Source organism: Episyrphus balteatus, chromosome 3 (assembly GCF_945859705.1).
Source record: "Episyrphus balteatus chromosome 3, idEpiBalt1.1, whole genome shotgun sequence".
NCBI classification, from domain to species: domain Eukaryota; kingdom Metazoa; phylum Arthropoda; class Insecta; order Diptera; family Syrphidae; genus Episyrphus; species Episyrphus balteatus.
The window spans coordinates 7,081,246-7,107,145 of record NC_079136.1 but is presented as its reverse complement, the minus strand read 5'-3'; the positions used below and the strand labels follow the sequence as shown (position 1 = coordinate 7,107,145).

At 31.7% G+C, this 25,900-nt stretch overlaps 1 protein-coding gene across 12 annotated transcripts in view; it reads right to left on the bottom strand.

Moving 5' to 3' along the window:
* Nucleotides 1-25,900, bottom strand: part of LOC129916017 (sodium/calcium exchanger 3) — a 191,564-nt gene that overhangs the window by 144,683 nt on the left and 20,981 nt on the right. For 11 of the 12 annotated variants that reach the window (XM_055995778.1, XM_055995768.1, XM_055995779.1 and 8 more), the window contains one exon: nucleotides 10,333-12,594. In XM_055995778.1, the coding sequence (XP_055851753.1) occupies nucleotides 10,333-12,227 (1,895 nt within the window). In that variant the 5' untranslated portion in view covers nucleotides 12,228-12,594. Of the gene's footprint in view, nucleotides 1-10,332; nucleotides 12,595-13,582; nucleotides 13,682-25,900 lie in introns of those variants that run through there. The other variant, XM_055995775.1, reaches the window with a different exon arrangement.

Genomic DNA, 25,900 nt, shown 5'->3' with positions numbered 1-25,900 from the left:
TGGATGTAAATACAAAATTTTCTAATAAAATAAACTGCCTAAATTAATTCTTTATCAAACGCTGAAATCCATATGTTCCTGTGCCATCTAGTTTTCGAGATATTTGAAAAATAGGAAAACTACTTTTTTATAAGATTTTAATTATAGTAGGAGATCCCACCATTGGACGACCTATTCACGTCGTTATACCAGTTGAAAGCTTTATTTTCTGAAAGGTAGTGTCTAAGGACATAATATATATTATTTTTTTTTTTCCTTAAATTTGGAAGGAAGAAAAAGTATGAATTTGTGTTAATAAATATTCATATATGTGTTTTTATTTATTTTATTGATTTAAACTGATTATTAATATTTTACCAGGCTGTTAAGCAACAAAGCAAAGAGAAAATCCAATTTTTAAGACTCCTTAAAGAGTAAATAATTGAAGATTTAGTTCCTAGCAAAAGAAAAACCAAGCGCCATCAACATCATAGACGTCTCTTAAGTAACCTATAATGGCGCTCATACACCGAATTGGCAGGCGTTTACATCCGTTATAAATAGTCCTAAACCGGATGCATATTTTTACTGCCTTAAAAAAAAAAAAAAAAACTCTTGAGCTCCAAATAATATGCAGTTTAATTTCTTTTATAAAGAAGTTAGACCAGTGTCAATCCGGTTTTCAGAGGGCAAAAGTTAAAAAAATTATTAGCAGCAAAAGGGTGGTGGGAAAATTTAGGATAAATGGTATATGAAAGGACAAAAAATAAATTGCCCACAACAAAATTGGGGGAAAGGGGGTGGGTGGGCGAAAAAGTGGGGTGGGTGTCAAAAATCGTGGTTTTTTACGATTTCTGTCAAAAGTAGACCTCCTATCGAAAAAAAAAATCAAAGCAAAAGTCGTAGATAGTATAAATATCTAAACTTTTACTCAGACTATTTTTTTATATAACCCCAAAATTATGGAAAAAATGCAAAAATACGATTTTTTGATTTTGTATTTTTATCTTTTACAAAAATTGTTGGATTTTAACAAAACTTGGTTAAAAGTTACTTTGTTTTATTTTCTATCTATTAAAAATGTTTTTTGAGCAAAAAGTTAATTTTTGGATTTTTGACGAATTTAATTTGAAAAATAGCCTATTTTTCAATCAAACAAGTTACCGAAAAAATTTTTGATTTTTAAAAAGTTTCAAATGAAATTATTTAGATTAAAACCTTTCATTAAAGATTGTGTGGAAAAACTATACTTTTGTTTTAGAAAATATTGAGAAAATATTGAGAAAAATAAAAAAAAAATAAAAAAAAATAAAAAAAAGATTTTTAAAATTGATTTTTCCGTAAATGACAGCAATATTGGCGAGAAATAATTTTTCATAGAAATCAAATTGTGTTTTCTTAATGGTCTTTCACCTTCTCAATTTGAATCTAGCATTAGAATAGCTCTAACGTGCCAAGTTTTTGAGATATTGAATTTTGAACGTCCAACACACTATTTTTGTGATGTTTTGGCATGATAATTTAGAATTTTTCTGACTTCGGATTCGAGCCGGCGGCGCACAGAAAACCATTAGAAAAATATACTTTGATTTCTATAAAAAAAAATTTTTGACTAGTGATATTGAACAGTGCAGAAAAAATCGAATGCCTTGTTGGATTATTATTGGCACTGGTCTAAGTATGAATTTTTACAATAAAATCGTTAAAAAACTAATTTAAAAAAATAATAATTTACAACATACTTTTCGAAAGGTTTTTGGAGTGCTGAACACAAATCTGGATTCAGAAAAATTTAATTGGTTCTTGTGGCAAAAAAAAAGTTTAATTGACCAGCACTGTTTTGAAGCCAATAACTTACTTAATCATAAGATATCTCGGGTAATAAAATAGATATCGGAAAGATTTAAAGAGTTTTTGAAAGAAGGAAACCAGTTCTTGCTGGGACTGTTAGAAATTTCTTTGTAATAAATTACCTCACATATGAAAACATTACCTTGAAAACATTCATTCTTTTGGCAAAAACCTTGTTGCAAAATAATTCAATGTAACTTATTCGAAAATTAGATTAAAAAAAAAATCAATTTTATTTTTTATAAATCCAATTATTAAATTTTATTTTTGAATTATTGTATTGAAATTATTTAAATCTTTGATTTTCAAAACAAAACAAAATTTCAACATAGTCCCTGCATAAAAACACAAGATTTGAATTTTTAAACAAAATCGCTGGAGCAGTTTTTAAGAAAATTTAAATTTTCTAAAATTGTTATATGGCAAGTGTCGTTATTTTTGATAAAAAAAAATCATCCTAATTTTATGTCTTAAGTAAAAAAGTGTTAAAATCATTCAAAAATCATGTCCACCAAAAACGATTCGATTTCAAAAATTTCAAAACCACAACAGCCGTCAGATCAAAGTTAATAACAAGTTATTGGTTATTGTTTAGATTGCTAAAACTGGCTTTATTCACCAGGACTCAGCTGCTGTAAGCTAATCAGCTGTTGCAAAAAGAATTCAATTTTTTGTAGTAACAGTCAACGTGGCTAATAGCGTATATACATAGTGCGTCTTGTTAATTGAGCTGTCTAAAATTGTAGGTGTAGTTCGTTTTCTTTTTGTTTTTTTTTTTTTTTTTCAATAAGCTTAAAAGAAATGAACCAAATAACGACAAAAACCACGTTTTTTCTTGTCTTTATTTCATTGTATATCTACTTTGTATATAAAGTATAAATGTATGCGTGTATTTTTTTGCACGATTGCATTTTAAAACATTTAAATAAATGTCATAAGCGTACAGGTCTAAAATAGAATTATTTAAACTGTTCTTGTTCATGTTTGCCAAATGTATTGCTGAAGAACAACTTGTAACAAATTTATGAACAATTTCATCATGAACCAATTTGTGAACAAAAATTTATATAAAATTCAGTACATCTACATATTTAATTTTGAATGTATCATGAATCAAGACACCTCCTTTATGCCAACTCTCAATAACTCATATTTAAGACCCCAAGGCTGGGGAATGTCTTTTTTCTCTGATTGTATCTTATTTCATATTATTTTATCCATTTTATTAAATTTCATTGAAATTCTATCACCAAAGGGCATCAATATTCTTGCACAAAATTGTAATAAATTTTACTTTATTTCCGCTTGATTACCTGTGCAAAAGTTGTCATCTTCTTACGGCCGTAACCAGAAAGCTTTAGATTTTTCATTTTAATTAACGAATTTAATAAAAAAAAAAAAAGATTGCAAAAACCTTCAAATCAATTTTATTTCCTTGTGCAAAAGCTTAAATAATTTTTTGCCTTTTTTGTCGATTTATTGGAAACTATATTCTTTTCCATGCAACAAACATTAACCTCTAATGCCTTGTGTATATGTATTGTGTACACATGTCATACTGTTACCTTAATATTTCCTCGCTCTCTTTAAGTTTTGTTTATCTATATAAATACAACCCCATTTCACCCCCCGCCATTCTATCACATTCAACCAAACAAACCTCTTTCGAAAGAAACCATAGAACGTGCTTCAATAATGTCAACAAAATTCAGACCAAAACCATGAAGAATATAATTTTATTTTTATTTTTATTTTTCTTTAACTTTAAAAATCGATAATAGAAATTTAATAGATTCTAAAGCTCCACACAATAAAGAAAAAAAGTTAAAAAAACAACAACTTCAAAAGGAATGTGGATGAAAAAATAAAATAAAACCACACACAAACAGTGTCATGTGCTGTGTGATGGGACTTTGAAACACAAGAAGTATTATAGGGGCAAAATTAATTTAGAAAAAAAAATAAATAAAAATTGAAACTAGAATATAATACATTATAGTTCAGCTCTAGGGGCTAGTTTCGATGAGGTTATATGAATCTTGTAGATACGATTTTGTTCTACCACTTCCGGGTCATATTTCTCATTGCATTTGTCATCACACACACAGAATTTATATAGAAGCATTTAATAGCGAAAGTGAGTTGTGATATTACAGAAACAGAAGCGTAGAATAATGACAGCCAACACAATGTTGACACGATATTCTATTGAAAGTGATTAAATCACACAATGTTCTCTCGTACACATATCTGATGAATATCTTATTATGTCAATGCACTAATAAAAATATCTGAGTGTTTTTAATTGTGATCTAAATGATACTAGACAAAGTTGCAAATAATAAAACTAAAAAAAAAAAAAAATACAATAATAAAATAATAAAATGTTACAGCTTTTTTTTAAATATAATTTTTTATATATAAAAATTTGCTAACATTTTTCAAAAAAAAAGTTTGCATGTCATTTTGAAGAAATAATAAATTTTCCTACACTTAAAAATAAAAAATTTCGAAAAATTACACTTTCGCGTCTAACAAAATTTGATTTTTCATCGAAAAATGCGTTTTTTGAAAATTTTTTTAAAATTTTAATATTATGGTTACTTTAACGTTTTTGTATTGAAATTTTCGTTGAAATTGAATAGGTAAGTCGTGTAATAGTGGAGTAACTAAAGCTCAAAAATTGGCAATATTAGGGCAACCGGCCGAACAGCTTAGATTTTGATGATCTTTTTTTCAAACGTCGGTAATTAAAAATACTTTAAAGTCTATAGATTAAAAATTGCCGGTGTTGCCGTTTTGATTTTTTAAATTTAATTGAAGATTTTTGTGAACAAAAACAAATTTTTTTCAAAAATTTTTCTTAAATTTCATAAATTAACTGATGCCAAAAGATTGTCTAGGAAATTAAAGGAAAAAAAATATATGGGAGTGAAGGACAATCTTCCATGGTTCAAGCGATAGATGCAATTTTCTTATTAATTGACTTCAAACACAAAAAAAAAATATTTGAACACAACGGCAACACCTACAATATTCAAATATACATTTTTAAAAGCTAGAAGCTTAGTCATATATGTAAAATTAAAATTAAGTAAATTGAATGAACGGCTTTTAAAAGAATGGTAATTGAACTCAGATTTTTGAAAAAAAAAATTATTGAAAAAATTTTAACATGTCGTTTTTAAACTTGGTCGTAATATAAAATGCATTTATTTTCAAATTTTTTTGGCCGCATTTATTATGATTTCAAATTATAAAAGGAAATGTCAATATGTATTACGGTTTATGAAAAAAATTAAAAAGTATTTCATTTTTTTAATAAAAGTTTTGAAAAAAAATGTAACTTATTTTTTTTTTAAAGTTCAACATCTAAACATAAAATTATTTTTTATTCATTTAATAACCCTTACTGTTGAAAGTTAAATAGCAAAAATTTAAAGTTCCTATTTACCACAGTCTTTGAGAAAATTAATTATTTCAATGCAAAAATTCAGTTTTAATAAAGAAAAACCATTGAAATTGAAGTAATTTTTCATTTTTTCAAAAGTGTGTTATATTTTACCTTTTTTGCTTCGAAATTCAACTGATAATATTTATGGCCAAAAATTTTTTTTAAATAAATTCATATTTTATTAGAAAAAGTTTGGAAAAAAATTATTTTAAATTTTTCTAATAACATTTTTTTTTTTTATTCTGAGTTTAAGGACCATTTTTTCAAAAAGTCTTGATTAAATTTAGTGGATTTAAATTTAAGAGATAAGAATGAGCTTCTGGCTTTTTAAAAATGTATTTTAAAATATTGTAAGTGTTGCCGTAGTTTTCAAAATATTTTTTTTGTGTTTTAGGTCAGAATGTTAGAAAATTGCATTTATCGCTTAAACGATGGAAGATTTTCCCTTACTGCCTCTTATATATTTTCCTTAAATTACCTAGAGAATCTTTTGCTATCATTTGTTTTATGAAATTTAAGCAAAAAAAAATGGTTTTGTTAAAAAAAAAAATTAATTTTAATTTTAAAAAAACAACACGGCAACACCGGCAATTTTTAATCTATAGACTTTAAAGTATTTTTAATTACCTACGTTTGAAAAAAAAATCGTCAAAATCAGAGCTGTTCGGCCGGGTTCCCTAATAATTTGCTTAAGTTACTCTACTATAAGAAATATTCAGAAATCAAAAAACGGTTATATTGCAGAGAGACTTTTTTTTGGACCATTTCTTTTGGGGTACCCTGTACGAAAAAAAAAGAATTCGAAAAAAAAACAGTTTTTAATTCATTTGACCTTTGGTGATTTATATTGTGAATAGATCAGAAAATAATAATAAAAAATAAATTAGTACTACGTTTTTGTATGGAAAAAATTTGTTGCGTATACACCGTAGTGACCAAATTTTAAATTCTTCGATCCTTAAAATAAATGCTTTGCATGTTTGAAATCTTGGGTTTTGCATGCAAAATATGACTTTCTAAGAGCATCAGTCTTATGAAATTATCTTAAGTTATTTACTCACTTTTCAGAACATTTTCTTGACATACATCTCAAGAAAATGTCCTGAAAAGTGAGAAAAGAACTTAAGCTCATCTTTTTGTATATGATCCAATATCTCATGTATGGCGTGTTTTATTTTAAGATTGTTATCAAAGTAAGGAGTTTTCAACTATATCTCACATTATAATAAAAGTAATATTTATTTCACATTATTTCACATTATATTAAAAAAATATTTACATTGTGACCCCGGCACGGAACAAAATCTTTATTATCCTGCGTTACTATGTGCAAAAAAAAATAATAAGTTAATGGTAGACAAATTAGTAGTAATCAAAACCACTGAAAGAGGTGCGAGTAATTATTGCGTGACCACTGAGTTAACGCATTTGTCAGGTAGGCATAGACGAAATTAGTATTAATTTGTACCTAGGTATAGTAAATTGTTACTTTTACACAGAGATTTTATGCTAAAAGTTTGACAATGACAACATTTTTGCCGTTTGTTTTTCAATGTAGGTTATATTTTCGATAAAATTAGATATTTACAATAACGTTACCATAAAGATAAAATCGGTAACGCAGTTGTTTAAGATCAACTTTAAAATTATAAAATTCAATAAATTTCATAATAAATTAATTGAATCCCTTTTATCTAAAAGTACCAACATAGTGAAAGTACACAATTAAACTAATCTTGTACCTACTAAGATAACCACTGCGTTACGTTTTGTTACCAGCTCTTTATAGTATTTGGATTTTTGCTTCTGATTACTTGAAAATGCCTAAGCTCCATACGAAACTATCTATCATCACAAGTTAGAGCTGCTAACCCTAGTATGAATTAATGTTTTCTGTTTTTTCGTCCATTTTAAGGAAAGTTAAATTTGTATTAGCATACAAGAATGTTAATTGTACCCTTAAAAAGCTTGAAACAAAAACTTTAAATCAATGCTAAATCAAACAACATAAATGAAGTATGTAAGGAAAAAAAGACTGAAATTGAAACAGAGAGTATCAAGGAAAATTAACACTTAAAAAAAATTAAGTGCAATTTATTGATAGATAGTGTTGATATTATCTTATGCATTTTTATGTTTTTACCAACAGTTTAAAGTGAAAAATTCAAGCTTTTAAATGAGACTTGAAGAAACATTATTTTATCCATTGCAATTTTTGTTTTGAAAATAAATAATTTATTTGATTCCCTTTTTTTGCTCCTATGTGCACATTAGGGTGGGTCAAAATACAATTTTTTGGATTTTCAAAAAGGCTCAGCGATTAAAAGGTGCTAAATGGTTCGGTTAGCGTATAAGTAAAATTTCATTTCATTATTTTAACTTTAAGTGCCTCCGGATTGTGGGTTAATTTTTGAAAAAGCTGATTTTTGCCTAAAAACCACACATGCTTTGCTTAATTGATTATTATCTCATTTCTTATAAAATCTAATTCAAGAGCATGTGCCAAAAACCTTAAGCGTGTAGGTTGGGTCCGGACAAGAAAAAAATCGTAAGGGAGGGGATTAATATTCGCCCCCGTTTAGTCAGGATTAATTAGGAAAAATTATTATTAAAAATCAACGGTTGTACCTACAACAACATGTTATACCTTTTTGTTAAGCCCCAAATCTCTTTTTTATTTTGCTTTCAAATAAAGCTGTTTTATAAAACAGTTTTTTAAAAAGTAATTAATTTTCAAAATCAAAATTTTGAAAAAAAGTTTTATTAAATTTGCGAACTAATTTTTTTTTTTAATTTTATATGATTAAGTACTATTTAAGTTTTCAAAATTCAATGCTCTTATTTGTTTGTAATCAAAAAGAGAAAACCGGATGCAAAAATGTTTTGTCGTTTTTGAGAAATTAAAAAAAAAAAAAAAAACTACATTTTTCTAAGACTTGTTAGTTAATTTATGAAACATTATATCTTTCTTTTATTATTTTTAAGGGGATACCACGCCTCCAAGGTAGAAAATCGTAAGTTTGAATATGTTTCCTTTGCATTAACTACAATTCTACCAAGTTTCAAGATCCTAGGGTATTCAGAAGTATACTTTTTAAAAATTGATATTAATTCTGCCAAAATGGGCGGTTACCACGCCCCCTGAATGTAAAATTTCAATTTTTCGATTTTTTTCCTTGTATGTACTTCAAGATCCATGACCATAACAAGTTTCTATGAAAACTAGAAGTTTGCCATAATTCTTATCATATGTTAGTTAGTGTGTTAGTGAGTAAATCAGCTACTCTTTTTGCGATTTTTTAAGGCCTTTTACTCAGAAACTACTAATCCTACGTAGCTGAAAGTTTTTGAGGAGCTTGATTTGGACTATGTTAACAAATAAAACGAGTGTGAAATGTTTGACATTATTTAAACAAAAGTTAGAATGGTTCGAAAATGGCCTGAGTTTTTTTCCTAAGGTTTTAGGACCAAAGTTCATAGAGAACCGGAGGCAACCGGAGGCAGAAGATAAAGTCTGATTATATTCAAACTTTATATTATTGTTCTATTCACAGTTTGGCACCTTTTCATCACTGTGGCCGTAAAAAAATCAGCAAAAAAAATTTCTCCATACATTTGTGACCCAGCCTAGTGCACATGGTAGACTGATGTTGTGACTATTTTTCTAAATTGTCACCTTGGAATGCTTATTTACATACATGATTTTATAAATAAAACTGAGATTTGTAATAAATTAACGCAATTGTTAAGTTTATTTAATTGATTTTTGTTTAAACTGAAATATAAAAATATCATTCAAAATATACAAATGTTATTATTGTATATTAAATTGAACTGTAGGTTTTATGTATCATTTACAAAAATTAAATAATATTCATAAAAATTTTAATATTTTTTTTTCGAAATTAACTGCCCTAGTTAGAGTTACGCTTTAAAAAGTATTTTGGCCCTTAAACCAGTTGTATAAAATCAATTTCTCAACTTTAAAAGACTTGGGCTAATTGTCTGGTACGCGAAAAATTGCGTAATTTTCAAACAAAAAATTGTTATTTTCTTAACACTCCAATAAACACACAAATCAATTAGAAAAAATCATACACCGAACTTTAGGTTTCTATGATTGTGAAAAAATAGTTATGGAAGTCATTTAATAGATCAAAATATGATCATATAAGATAACTTGTTTGATTTATAAATATTGGTTAACGATCGAAATTAAATATCAACTGTTTAAGTTTTTCCATAGAAAAAATGTTACGTATACACCACAGTGAACCAACCTTATAACACTCTCTGTACTCGTGTGAGTACAATTAAAAATGCTTTTTTTTGTATAATTTCAAAATAGTAGTAAGTTGTATGATACATTGACATTGGTAGCTGTGTATAATAAAGAAAATACCAGGGTGAAGTGAAAAATAGTATCAAATTGCTCAATAAAAAAAAAAACAATAATTACCATTAACAGATAATTTCTTCGATGGCTTTTTATTTGTTGGGGCTTATTGGTAAAATGATTAAGTTGAACTTTTTTTCAATAAGTCGTTGAAAGAAAGCTTGGGCATTGTTTATTAATGACAGTACAAAAGTAATTACACAAAAAAGTCCCCCAATCCAAACAGATTTTTAAACCTAAAATTCTTCAAGCCTTTATTTAATCTGTAGTCTATGTTACGTAGTCACGCGTGTAATTTTAAACATTAAATTAAATTCAAATTATTAAGAAATTGACCTAACTCAATATTCCTGTTATTTCTGATTTCGCAATAAAATGACCTTAAGAAGAAAAATATCTAAAACCTTTTGGTTTTATTTGACATTTCATAATTATTGTTTAATTTTCTTTTTGTTTTAGATTAAAAAATAAAATCGAGAAATTGATATTCGAAATAGATATTTTGAAATTATAACAACAATTTAAAATGGGTGCTGATTTTCTGAAAAAGATCTTTTTAATCTAAATAATATCACTTTCTTTATAAAGAGAAAATACATATATATTGATATTTAAAATATGTTTAAATTAAAACAAAACAAATTGTACTCACTCGCTTTGATTATTTTCGAAAACCAATTCTCCTTGCAACGGCTCGTAATCCTTGCCGGCTCTAGCTGTCCCATCCTCCGTCCAATACGGCACCACAACCTTACCCCTCGCACCCGAAAACCTCTGCACTTTCATATCATACGTTCCCACCGATTCAACAACTTCATGTTCTTTATTCGCAAACGCAAATATACCACAATGATCATCATCGAGTATCATCACAGTTGCCACTTTAGGTGTAACCAACACACCCGGTTCCGATGGATTACTAAGTCTCACATAAAAATGTTCATCTTGTTCAAATACCTCATCGTCAATCACTTCAATCCTAAATCTCTGTTCCGCTACCCCAGGCATAAAATTCAATACCCCCTTCTTGCCAATATAATCCGAGCCAGCTTCAGCCGAACCATCTTCTGTCTCATATTCAACTGTCATAATCGATGATATATCCCCCCGTCGTACAACACGCACCTCGAATGAACCACAACTCTCCATAACGGTATAGTGTCCCGGTTCAAAGTAGAACTTGCACACTGCATCATCTGAATCCTCTTGAACATCGACCTTATGCAATTCAGCCTTCACCTCGCTCAGATCACTCTGCGCACGTTCCTGTATCTTCTTCACAATATTACCACTGCCCATCATTTTACGGGTAGCTTGCACCCGATAAAAAGCCCTAGTTTTCGGACCCTTATTTATCAATTGTTCCTGAGCCATCAGTTCTAATTGCTCCAAATCACTTTGTGGGTGCTTTTTGCGCAGGTCTCTAAGCGTTGAAATGTACTCACGTCTGGCCATTTCGAATTCTTTAGTCTCCTCGTTGACCACACCACCATTCTCTTCTAAAATCTTGATACTACTTGCGCGGTTATTCATCTCCAGGACGGCATCGCCCTCAGCACTGACAATAACGCCGCGTTTATTCATACGATAATTCTTATCTAAATATTTGTAGATCAGCATACGTCTGTCGGCGATGTAGGCGGTGAGCACGGTAGCTGGGAAGAACATGAATGTTAATAGACCTTCCCAGACCTCAACCCGCCCTGGCGAGATCTGCGACAGTATTAAGTACAACCAAATGTAGGCAAATACAGACCAAGTAGCGGTCACAAAGAACACTCGCAAATGCTTGATCTTTCGGACCTCTCCATCTGGAATCACAGCAACGCAAAGTGCAATGATAACAAATAAATTATAGGCTGCCGATCCAACAATTGTCCCAGGTCCTAAGTCACCGGCTTCAAAATTTTTCGCAAACATTTCAATGACAGATAGAAGAATTTCTGGGGCACTCGAACCGAGTGCCATTAATGTCAAATTTGCAACTGTTTCATTCCACACACGGACCACAATTACTTGAGTTTCCCCGGAGGGTTTTTTTATAATAACCTCTTTTTCCTTTGACGTGATCACTTCAATCGCTGCCATAAAGCGATCGGAGACAATTGAGACACCAATAAACAAGTAGATCATTGCAAATGCATAAGCTAGACCTCGCGCGAAGCGATCTCCAAATGTCAAATTTTCTTGCGGCCGCCAAACACTAATCATTAGACCGTCTTGACAGTGTAGGGTTGTGCCGCTTTCTTGCCGTTCGGCAACTGTCGTATTTGGCGTTGATTCTGTAGAGGTTGAGGTCGAGTTGACTTCTTCTGACTGACAATAGCCATAGGGGGCATGGACAGCCATTAAGACCGCAACCATTCCAAATGCCAATGCTGTCGATGAAAGGGTGAACTTTCTTATTTTTCTATTTGATTTACAGTATATTGATCCCATTTTGGTGGTGGGGGTGTTGTTGTTGTTGTTGTTGGTATCGTCGGTGTTGTTTTTACTGGTGGTAGTGCAGCTATAAGCTTTCGTTGTTTTTCTAATTATGGGCAGCATCTTCAATAAAATTTTTGTTGACAGTTGAGGAGGCTCGTTAAGTTTTTTTTTTTAGGCTTTGTGTAGAGTTAGTATTTGGAAAATGGTGATGACATTCAGTCAAGTGTGTCAATAGAATTTTTGTTGACGTTTTTTTTTCTAAAAAAGTGTGTGACGTTCTACTACAATTTTATTATTATGAGATGCGGACAAGACGACGACGACAGCTATACGACGACAATGACTTAGATGACAGTTGGTTATTGTTACTTTCGTTAAGTTTGCCAGCTTTTTGTTATCTCATTTTTGAATTGTTAAGAAATTTAGTTAGTTTTTTGACGTTAATGACGATGACAGAATTCAAGTTGATCACAAGATAGTTAGAAATCTAGAAGAAGAAAAAATGGGGAAATGGTAATAAAGGGGTGCCACTTTTTAACGAAATCACATAAATAAATATTAGTGCGCACTTTCTCTTAACGAAAAAGAAATAAAAACAAACAGATCGAGGTAAAAAGACAGGGACAAATAATTCTTTCTTTTTTTGACAGATAGGAGATGATCACTTTTAACTGACAGTTGAGGGTTACTTTCGTTAAGTTAATACACAATCAGCTATCTCATTTTTAATTTCATTTATATTTTTGAATCTTTTATAGTATAACGAAACAAAAATCGACTGCCGCGTGCACTTTCATAACCCACCACTTTTCCAATCGATAACCGCCATTAAAAATACTTTCATCGATCTGCAAGAAAAAAAAGTACTAAAACTTAACGAAAAAATAAAAGAAAATTCAAAATAAAAACGAAAAGACGACTTTGGCCTTGTCTGATTATTTCAGGTGCAAGTCATAAACATTCATAAAAATATGCAACTGTAAAGAGAGGCAGAGGGCCAAAAATTATCCATATTTAGTTTGCCAGCAAAAGTTTACGTTGGTAGCTAAAAATAGATACAATTTTTGCAGCAGAGATGATCTCGCGTCGAAGCGTCGTCGGTCGTCGGCTAGAGAAAAAGAATATGTATTTTTGACGTTCAGGCGTGCCGATCTGTTTCTATATTTTTCCCCGGCGGCGACGGTGGTGGCGGTGGCAGTGACAGTTTACACAACAGTCCGTCTGACTGATCACCGGGTAGACCGAACGAATTACAAAGAAGAAGAGTAGACGAACATAGCTTTCGTGTAAAGCGGTATTTTCTATTATTATTTTTTTTTCGACTGATATTTTTATTTATTTATTTATGTTGGCAAACAAAAACACACTGCAATATTTCTTCTACTACATTTCTACTTTAATTTTGACATTTAGATATTTTTGAAATTTTAATTTCTTCGTCAATTTAATTTTTTAACTAAATTTGAGGTGGTTACTTTTAAGGGTGGCAATGCCTTAATTTATTATGATGTCGGAAGTATCACAAAAATAAAAACAAACAAAAATTTCAAGTTCACATTATTTAAAAATGTCGTCGCGACTATGTTTTGATCTGCCGTACCTATGACAACCGGCGGCGGCGTACACCAACAACTACTACAACTATACTACTACTTTTGATGCTGGGAATATAAAATAATCGATAGAGTTTGTAGATTTCTAGCGATGCGCGGTGGAATCTAATCATCGCCGCCGTAATAATATGCATCACTTGTGTTTTGTTTCGGACAGTTGCTTTATATTCTGTTGCTTTTGCCTGCCTGGTCTGGTCTGCTTGTTCTAGTATGCGTCAGCAACAAATGAAACTAATTTTGAACATAGTACTAAATTAGGGTTGCCATTTAACATGCACGAAAACATCACGAAAATGAAATATCTTATTTTAATTAAATCTTTATTAATACTTTAAAATTGCTCTTCAAACAATACGATTGAACATTGGGGATAGTTTTTTGTCGTTGGTTGTGGCTTCGACCACAAGAAAATAGTTGGTAAAAATTTACTTTACTCGGTTCCCCAAAGTTTAGTTTGGAAAGGGATTGAGGGCCTTTCAGAAATTTCAAGGAATTTCTAACAAAACTTTAAATGAAAACCTTAATGTTGAACAGGTAGGTACTATGATGAAAAATCATGAATTAAACGCACTCAAAATTAAATGCACTGTGCAGTGACAGTTGTTTTGATTTCATCTAAATTGGTTTTCGTTGATTTTAAGGGTTTTTTTTCCCTCAGTACCTATACTAATCTAGAACCCGCCACAGGATTTTGATAGAAATATTTTAATTGGATCAAATACTTCAAATAAAACAAATTAAGGATGTAGCCATACACATTAGGGTATTCTTTAAAACAAAATTAATGTCCAAATAAATAAAAAAAATCCTCTATTTTTTCAGATTTTTATCAATACGCCTTACACGCCCCGTATCAAAGTGAAATTCGTGTACTTGGACTTTGCGTCTAATTCTCGGATTATTTCCAAATATTTATCTTCCGAACGGCTTGATCGGTTTTGTTCTAATTAAGTACAATTACACTTAGAAGAATTATCCTTAGGACTATTGCATTCCAAGATAATATTAAAAATATATTCTTGAATCACAAAAAAATCAAAAAGGAAATCCAGTTTGCCATTTTATTTTGTTTCTTATTTATCAAAAAAAAAAAAAAAACTAGTTATTTTTTTCTGATAAATATTAATTCTAATTATTAATTATTCTTAGTTCAGTTTTAAATTTAAACACAAAATGGTCAGTGAATCGCCAACAGTAGTCAATTTTTGTATGTTAAGTCAACGAATAATTGAAAACCGTTTTTGAAAAACTCACCAAATGTATTTTGCTGTTTTTTAAGGAGACAACTATTTCCCTAAAAAGGTCACTGTGGCGTATGCGTAATTTTTTTTAATAATACATTTTAACTACTGCAAATCGTTCTATTCAGGAAGATCAACGACCTTTTAAATTGCTTATTTGGCCATGTGAAGTTGGGCAAATAGGGAGCAGTACTAAAATGCCAGTTAAGAATTTGTGTACAAACAATATCAACTAACGAAATTAAATACATACCTGTTATGATCCCTTTTTCTAGATTTTTAATTTGCCTAGTTTTTCGATGACGCATCGAATTGTTTTTGTATAGGAACTTATTTCAAAACATTGCGTCACTCAATAATCGGAATGATTGCAACGATTTGAAACTAGTTTCTAGAAAAAAAAAACTTAAAATTCGAATAACATAAAATTCATCGAAGTTATGAAAAAATTTCTTACAGTTTTGATTACACTGGTCAACAGGGTTTTTGCCACAGCAACCAAAATATACTTTTCTAGTAGTTTTTGATGTGCTGAACTCGAATCTGAAGTCAGAAAATTGTTATTGGCCTCCGTTTTTTAAATATTACCGTTAGAAAATGTCAAAAAACGTCATTTTGGCTGCTTTCGAGGTTATGTTTTTATGTGGGGTAATGCATTATGAATAAATTTGTAACGGTGGCTATAAGAACTGATTTTATTATTTCAAAAAATGTTTAAATCTTTCCGATATCTCCTTTACTGCCCGAGATATTTAAAATTTAAATAGCGGTCTTTGAATCAGAAACAACACTGGCCAACCAAAATAAACTTTTTTTGCCACAAGAACCAAAATATACTTTCGGGTTGTTGAGCTCGAATCAGCAATCAGAAAAATTTTATTAGCCTTAGTTCTTGAAATATTACCGTTATAAAATGCAAAATAAAGGTTTTTTTTTTATAACGGTTATATTTCAAGAACGGAGGCTAATAGAATTTTTCTGATTGCGGATTCGAGCTCAACAACCCAAAAACCTTCAGAAAAATATATTTTGGTTCTTGTGGCAAAAATTCTGTGACCAGTGACTTAGGCCCATTTGCTCATACTAGTCATAAATTCTCATCTTAGCTAGGTCGAACATAACTCTTGTGTTTTACTTAGTTTATTCTAAGTTGCTAAAAAATATTTATGTTTAACCTAGCAATGATTTACTTTCATGATATAAATCGCTGAGAACTTCAAATTCAAAAGTCAAATCAATAGAAACGTCCAATAATTTAAATAGATTTTGAGCAATTTAGCAATTAATATACAACAATATCGTTAAATTTTCAAGTTTGTGTCTTTATCTTGCGGAATAAAAGTGTAAAAAAGTATATTTGAGCCAAAAATAAGTGTTAATTGGTTAAACAAAAATTATTCGTGTGTGTGTGTAAATGTGCTGGTGTGTCAAAATTAGTCAATGAAATATGACAGCAAAATAGTGCCTCATACAAAAAACTGTGGTGTAAATTGTACCATCTGTGGATGGTTTAAGTTAATGAATGTAAGTTTATTTTTATTAAATTGATAATAATTCATGTCCTTTGTACTACCGACATCAATTTTTGATGCTTTTTTCATAAAATAAAAGTGAATAGGTAGAACATAACAGCTTAAGTTCTACTATTTCTTCCCCCTAAGTTATGTTAAACTTAGAGGAATTTATGACACAGTTTGAAGTTCGTGCAAACCGTAATGTAGAACTTAAGGGTTTATGTTTCACATAAATATTTAAGACTCGTTTCAGCAAATGGGCCTTAATCTTTAAATTGAGTTTAGTTTCTCTTTGGCTTATTAACTGAAACTCAAGATATCTCGAGCAATAAAAGAGATATGGGGAAAATTTAAACAGTTTTTGAAAGTAGAATATCAGTTCTTATAATTACAAATTTGTTAATAATGAATTACCCCACATAAAAACAGAACCTCGAAAACAGCCAAAATGACGTTTTTTAGCATTTTATAACGGTAATATTTCAAAAACGGAGGCCAATCAAATTTTTCTGACTTCAGATTCGGATTCAGCACCCCAAAAAAATACTAGAAAAGTATATTTTGGTTCTTGTGGCAAAAAAAAAGTCAAATTTTGTTGACCATTGTTATTTGGCCTTTCATTACCTATTTCTTCAACTGTGAAATTAAAGCTCGAAAAATTTTATGAAAAAATTGTTTTTTTTTTTTGTTGATTTTAATACAAGGCAAATGCATTTTAAAAATCTCATTTCGTTGAAATACATTGTCCATACCTATTAACACTTGGCAGACATTTTTTTATATGTTATCGGTGATTGAAATCAGTAGATTCCTAAAAGCTAAAATCTTGGGTTAAATAGAACATGAATCGACATGTCTGAATCGATGGTTTCAGACATGTCCGTAACTATATATACAAAAATTTGAGTTTTGATCTTCATTCGAAAATTTATTAATTACACTGTATTATGTCCAAAACCTGGACAAAATTCGTACTTTGTAATAATTCTGGTTCTTATTAATTTTTTTTAAAACATAATTTATGTTGTACTTCATTGAATTTAAAGTCGCGATAAAAGGAAGAACATTTTATAATTTGCATTCACCTAAACAGTTTACCAATTTTTAATGAAGACTTTAAATATACACGGAGAAAAAAGTGTCACCTTAATTTAAAGTGACAGTCATCTTAGCAAAAACCCATGCAGAAATCCGCTTAAATTAAGGTGCTATCCGCTTTATTCTATGTGGTCTGTTTTCTTCGTTCATTAAATTTAACTGAGTTTAAGTGGAATCACCTTATTTTAAGCGGATATCAACTTAATTTAAAGTGGTGAAATTTAATGTGCGCATCATCTTATTTTAAGGTGACACTTTTTTCTCCGTGTAATAATAATGGGTGAATTAACAGATGTTACATTTTCTAGAATATACCTGGTCATAGACTCAGTTTATCAAACTTATTAATACATTTAAATGAATACTCGAAGGGAATTTTAATATGTTATACTATGAACTATTAAAATTATGTTAGTGTCACCAAGTACTTGAATGTACTTCCCATTTACACGGGAAAGGTTGTAAAAAAATGCTCACTTATGTACTTTAAAGGTGAAAACAAAATTTTCATTTGGCCTCCAACTAGATCCTACTGAAAATTCATAAAATTGGCAACACTGTCCAAAACATATTTCAGGTATTCTACAACGTACAATAGACAAATGTATATCCGGCAAAATATACATAGTATCTCATCAACATACGTAATATACTAGCGGTGCTTTTTTGTGTAATTTTCGAGAAATAAAATATATTTGGAAATTAAAAAAGAATTCGCCAGTTGCATTTTATAGCCGTAAGCAAGAGCTGGTTCCTAAAAGTACGTAGGTACTATACACAGCCCACCTACTGAGTACCAATGTCTATTTCAATATTACATACATACGTAGGAACCTACACTACAAGTACTAAATACAAAAACACTAAAATCATTAAGTATACCAGACGCCCCATGATGATGAAAATATCAGAGAGAGAAAAGAGAAAGAGAGAGAGATTGAGATGAGAATATTTTAATTTTGTGTTAGATTTGGATGTCATTTTATTATGTGGTAATAATAATTATTGTTTATTATCGATGCAGTTGTTGTCAGTTATACAGTCCGGATCATTTGATTAGGCACAGAAAAAAAAATAAACTTTTTTATTGAAGTGAAAACTTCTTTAGTATCGTAGTGATTTGAAACACGATGAAACGAAAAAGCTACAGGAAAAATCATTTGATTATAACTTTTTTGTTTTCATAGATAGTGTTCTTTAAACTTTAGAACCTTGAAAATACAAACACCTTTTTTTATTATTATTGATTACAATTTTTATTTGATGTTCACTTGAAAGTGGTTGGACAGCGAATGCCCATTATGCCGATCATTTAAAGGTACTTTGCCAAAAATGACAAGTCAGCATAATGAACACTCAGCGCGTGAGACTAAACATTGAACTTTTATTAAATGATCTTATTTCGTCTGGTCTCACGCAGAAGTAGGAGTTGGGTGGAAATATGATATGGTAGGAAAGGTAAAAATGGGTGATAGAATACAAAAAAATACATAATTATACTTAAAAAGAACACTCAGTGGGAACTGGTAAGAAATCATTTCCCATCGTGTCAGCAACAATGCAATGTGATAATACTATTGGTCATATGGTTACTTAAAATGATACTAAAAATGTTTACTTAACATACTCCCCCCCTTTGAGGGATCTAATCCCTCAAAAAAAAAATTTAAAATTGTGTGTCTATTTCAAAACGAGGAGCGCTTCTTCTAGGAAGTGGTTTGGGTTTTCTTTTTTTAATAAAATAAAAAATAATGAAGCCAATCATTGTAAGGAATAATATGAAGCTCATGCTATAATGATGGTAATCGTGCGTATTTATAGAATTTACCCAGGTATCATTATCTAGGTCTTTATCAACTTCACTAATTTTGCCTTTTAAATCTTCTATCTCTTTAAAATTAGTCTCATTGCTCGGGGATGTTATGATGTTCATATTTTTCATCGGAATTTTACCTTTAATTGACTCAGAAATTTTAATAGAGGGAACAAATGAGTTTTTTAAGGTGGTATTGCTAAAGACTCGACCATTTATCACTATGTGTGGAAGTTTTAAAATACATGGTATCAAAAATTCTATAAAACCACTGTCACTTAGGGTAAGACTTTTTGTTATTCCTTCACACACCAATAAACCAGTTACAGCCTCCTTAAGAGCAAATATCCAAGTATTGGAACTTCTTAGGCTTACCCATCGATCTTGAGAGATGGATCTCGTTAAACAACAGTGACTTAAAGCACTACTCAAATGATTCAGAAGCGAGACTTCACAACTTATACCGCTGTCTCGATGAATCATTGTTGGTAGTTGTTGGTTACAGACAAAATTTTTCGTTGAGAGGAAGTGGCATGATGATAGCTGATTTTCTGTTAATTCAAAATACCTATCTCTTGTTGCAGTGACTGCTAAATAAGGGGATGATAATTCTATTATGAAACTTGAATCATTTTGAAATAGAGGAAACTGAACTAAATTAAAAAGCTGAAATTCTTGGTTATCAACCAAAGGGATCATCATTTCAAATACTATTGAGTCATTAAGACTTCGTCCTTTAATAGATGACAGCTTAAAAATATCTAATACAGATGCTGTCGGAATGTTAAGATGGGATGGAATGTTGTTCCGAATAATTTGGAGCTGTTTAGTAAATTGTGACGGCGAAATAAAATGAGGATTCATTTTGACATTATTAAGACTAAGAAGAACGTCAAGTAATGTGTCTTGCACTCTTTCGAGGTTTGAAATTGACAAAATCAAATATGAAGTTAATGCAGAAAAGCGCTGACTGACATCGATTATTTCTTGATGCTTTTCAATGCTGTTTAAGGATTTTTCGAACATGGTTTTAAAACCTTGATATTGCTGACTGAGTTGCAGATTATTTCGTTTAAGCAGATTTACGGTTGAATCTGCGATTGAGCTCTGCTTTTTAAAGAGATGCACGAGATGCTGTTCATCTTGGTTGACCAAAGAGATTTGGTGCTGTATGTCCTTAGCATCATCTTGATCCAATACCCCAAATAAGCTATGTGCCACGTTTCCTATAAAATCGAAAGGAGATCTAGCAATTCTTATCCTTTTATTGTAAGAAGTATGGTAATTATGAATGAGGTCATTGTTTGATTCGATTGCTATAACTCTTTGTTTGAGAGCTGTTACTGTAGGCAAACAGTACGGATTAATTTTCAATTCATCTAAACAAATATTATCCATTCTCTGTAAATAAGTTTTCACTTCTCCTAGCTCTAGCCAATATGATGATAAATTATAAAATATATAAATGTTCCAAAAACTATTAACGGTGCTCGCACTACCTATATCTTCAAAATAAATCCCTGTGGGATGGTCAAATTGGGTTATTCTTATTGGTTCGGTATCTGAAGAGGCAGCTAATGGAAACAATAGCAACATGAAGCATAATAATGATGTTAAAGAGTTAAGGAGGTATCTCCCACTTCTTAATCTCATCAGGGGTTGTTTTTTTATTGGGATTTGTGCAGCATCCTTTTGCTGCTCTTTATGGTCAATCGGTAGGGGACAAAGATTTTGAACAGCTCGTTGATATGTGCCGGTTTCAGTCTTAACATATGCCACTCGTACTAATCCGTCTGTTCCCTTGACAACTTCGATTACACGTCCGAGCTTCCATTTCATTGGAGGCTGGTGTGCATCTTTTAAAACAACCATTGTTCCAGGTTCTAGATTTTTGGATTCCACCTTCCACTTTAATTTCTGTTGAAGAAGATGGAGGTATTCATTTGACCATCTTTGCCAAAAATGCTGTTGAATATGCTGAATCTGACGAAATTTGTCTAATCTTGAGATGTTATGATCAGTTATGTCAGGTTCTGGAAGCGATGTCAACGGAGCACCAATTAAAAAATGACCGGGAGTCAATGCCTGCATGTCATTAGGATCTGAGGAGTTAGGTGTAAGTGGGCGTGAATTCAAGATAGATTCAATTTGAATCACAACTGTGGAAAGCTCTTCATAAGTTAAAGACGCTTCTCCTAAATATTTTAACAACAATGTTTTTGCGGATTTAACAGCGGCCTCCCAAAGGCCTCCGAAATGGGGAGAACGTGGTGGAATGTGTTTCCAGTTAATTCCCATTTTTAAACAATTTGAATTAATCGATGATTGAGTTTCAGACGAATCAAGAAAATCTTGAAAATCTTTTAATTGGTTTCTTGCCCCTACAAAGTTTGTGGCATTGTCACAGAATATAGTATGGCATACACCTCGTCTTCCTATAAATCGTTTCAAGCAGTTAATAAATGATTCAGTAGTAAGGTTGCATACAACTTCAATATGAATAGCTTTTGTTGAAAAGCATACAAATACTGCAAGATACGATTTTGTTGGAGTTTTCCCTCGAATATTATAATGTGTTCGTATTGGCCCACAAAAGTCCACCCCTGAATAATAGAATGGGCGAGAAGGTACGATTCTTTCCTTAGGTAGATTACCCATTAATTGATCTATGGATTTGGGTTTCGCACGGAAACATTGGATGCATTTAGAAAGTACCTTTTGTGTTTCTCTTCCTACACTCAAAATCCAAAATTGTTGCCGAGAGATAGATACAAGTGTTCTATGGGAAACGTGTAGATGTTTTTTATGTAAGTGATCTAAGAGTAATGTGGTAACTATATTATTTTTTGGGAGTAATATTTGATTTTTTGCTTGGGAAGGAATTTCAGCATTTTTAAGTCTTCCACCCACATGTATTAACATTGTTGTTTTATCAAAATATGGGCTTAACGAAATTATGCTAGAGGTATTGCGGAGAGGTTTCCCTGCCTGAAGTGCCTTATACTCTTCGGGAAAAACACTTAATTGAACAATCCTCCATAACAAATGCGTTCCTTTCTGGATTTCTTCCGCGGTTAAAGAACCAGTTCTTCTGTTTCCTTTGCAGCGAATATTAAAATTCATCATGAATCTATAGCAATGTGCAAAAATTTTCTGCAGTGTAAAAAACGAGTTTTTATGGTTGATTGAATTTATTATATCATTTTGGATTGACATATTTAGCACTGTCTTTGGCCTTCGATGCCCAGAGATTTCTTCTGGAATCGAATACTCCATTTGTATACTTGAAGTTTGTCTTAAAAACTCAGGGCCATTGAACCAAATGGTTGATCTTACAAGATTGGGCATTCCTAACCCACGCGATATAAGATCTGCTGGATTTAATACTCCCTTTACATAATTCCAATGATTCAAATCTGATTTAGATTGGATTTTTGCTACACGATTTGCTATATATGTCTCCCAAGTATAGGAAGGTGCCTTTACCCATGTTAAAACCGTTGTAGAGTCGGTGTAATAACTGACTGATGTGATCGTCCTACTGATTATTGGAAGGATTTTTTGCACTAATTCCACCATTAGGACAGCCGCCTGAAGCTCTAACCGAGCTATAGTTGTCGCCTTTAAGGGAACGACACGAGATTTTGAACATAACAATTGAACAAAAACTTTCCCTTCATTATCAATAGATTTTAAGTAAATGCATGCGCCATATGCGCTTTCACTACTATCGGAAAATGCATGCACTTCTAATTTCGTAGCTGAGTCTATTAAGATAAGGCGTGGGATATTAATTTCACACAAAGAAGAAAATTCTGATAAATAGTTTACCCACTTATAAGCCTGTTCTTGAGGCAGATTCTCATCCCACAATATCTTAGATTTCCAAAGTTCTTGTAAAAATATTTTTCCTAGTAATATGGCTGGGCCTATCAATCCCAAGGGATCGAAGAATTTTCCCAAGTCGGCAAGAACGCGGCGTTTGGTAATCTTTAAATCATTGGGTGCATTGTACTTGTAGCAAAATTTGAATGTGTCTTCAATTGGGTCCCAAACCAAACCAAGGGTTTTAATGACCTCCGACTGATAGATTGTTAACATTCTTTCTCGATCTTGCATTGGAATATTTTCTAGAATGCGTGGATCATTTGAACAAAATTTGGTTAAATTAAAATTTCCTTGACTTAATAATTTTATTGTTTCATTGAGAAGCAACTTGGCTTCCTCAAGAGAATCTGCTCCTGTTAGGCAGTCATCCACATAGATATTTTTTGTAATAATTTTTGATGCATTAGGATATATATGTTGAAAATCATCTGCTAATTTGACCAAACATCTTGTAGATAAATAAGAGGCAGACGCCATTCCATACGTAACTGTGTTGAGCTGGTATGTTCTTAATGTGCTCTTAGGATCTGGCCTCCATAAAATGTGCTGATATGCTCTATCCTTTGGATGAATGAGTATTTGACGATACATTTTGCTAATATCGCCAGTGAATACATATTTATGTAATCTGAAATTGGCTATAACTGAAAATAAATCTGATTGGACTGTTGGACCAACCATGAGGGTGTCATTAAGTGAATACCCAGATGTCGTCTTTGCAGAAGCATCGAAAACCACCCTGAGCTTTGTTGATGAGCTCTCGGGTTTAATTACACAATGGTGTGGAAGAAAATAATTTGACTTTGGTATGTCAAGCTCTTGAATTGCAGTCATATGACCTAGACGCTCATATTCCTCCATGAAGTTTGTGTAACTTTCTTTGAGGTCTGCATTTTTTTCTAGTTTTCTTTCTAATGAATAAAAACGCTTCTTTGCAATTTCTTTTGAACCTCCTAATGTTTGGTTTGGGTCTTTCTTAAAAGGAAGTCGTACTATGTACTGACCCTGGCGTGTTGTTTCCACGTTATCATTAAAATGTTTTTCACATTTAAATTCTTCTTCGCTGTAGACCTTCGATTCAACTTCAAAATTTTCACTTTCCCACAGTGATCGGACCATTTTATCTAGTGTTCTCAGACTAGGTTTTGACACTGAATGACAATGAGAATTTTGGGAAGAATCTACAGCGCTTCCTGCTAAAACCCATCCTAATCTAGTATTCCGCAATAGAGGAAGATTGTTTGAGATTTTAAATTCTCCCGGCAAAAGAAGCTCAAAGAATAACTCTGCTCCAATTAACAAGTCTATGCGGTTGGAACTAATTGTGTTAGGGTCAGCAAGAAGAATATTGGAGGGCAATTGCAAAGTTTGCCTATCCAGAGATGCAGTTGCCATATAATCACTTATTTTTGGCATTATACTGGTCTCAATAGTTCTTTTATATGATGAAGTTCTGGATTCTAAATGAACATTTATTACGAAATTGGCCTGACTTTCCCTGCCTCCAATTCCGCTAATCGGAATGTCCTTTCTTCGCTTTATGCTCCCTAACTGCTGGGCTAGGGATGTTGTAATAAAATGTAATTGAGATCCCGAGTCTAACATAGCACGACAAGGAATACGCGTTCCTTTTGAACTCACGACGTTCACAATCGCCGTGGCGAGATATACCTCGCGACCCTTTAATACGACCCCTAGAGAATTGTTATTATGGGACCCTGAAGGAAACTCACCCACCCGACCAATAATATTATCACACTTACCGGATGCTGGGTTTTTTACGTTGACATCTTTTTTATTTGGATAGTGTAGTAGAGTGTTGTGTTTCCCGTTGCAAACCTTGCATCTACGTTGCTGTTGACACGATGGGAAACGATGTCCTTGCAAACAGTTGGTGCAAAGTTGAAGCTTCCGCACCTGCTGATTGCGATCCTCAACTGAAAGATTAATAAATTTTTTACAATTAAAGATCTTATGATTATTAGTTTTACAATATGGACAATTTGAAACTTCCCTATTTTCAGATGCGGTGGTTACCGCTTTCTTCCTTTCATCTGATTTCACCGTCTCCAGGGCTTGGAACCTGCATTCGACAAATTCCAGTAATTGGGTTAGAGTTGGTGTTATTCTTGGTGCTTGTAGGGATTCCTCGAAAAGCATTCGGGTGTCTTTGTCCATTTTTTCCAGCAATAGATGTACAACTAATGGGTCCCATCCACTGGTGTCATAGCCGAGATTGTTGATGGCTTGAATGACTTCCTTTGTTGTATCATGCAGCCTCTTGAGACTTCTGACAGTGTCTACGATGGTATTTGATTGGAACAATCGGCTTAACTGAGCGGATAACAGCAACCGCTTGTTGTTGAACCTGTCAACTAGAGTGTTCCAAGCCAATTCATAATTGTCATCAGTGGCATGGAAATGTTGAATGAGGTTTTGGGCATCTCCAGTAAGATTTGTCTTTAAAAAGTATAATTTTTGAGCCGGTGCAATTGGTTGGTTGTGCACCATTTGTTTGTATAGATCGAAGAACTGCGGCCAATTAAGATAGCTTCCATCGAATTTGGGTATCTCAATTTTTGGAAGCTTGATTGTTGTTGCTCGTCCTTGATTCATTTGAACTGTT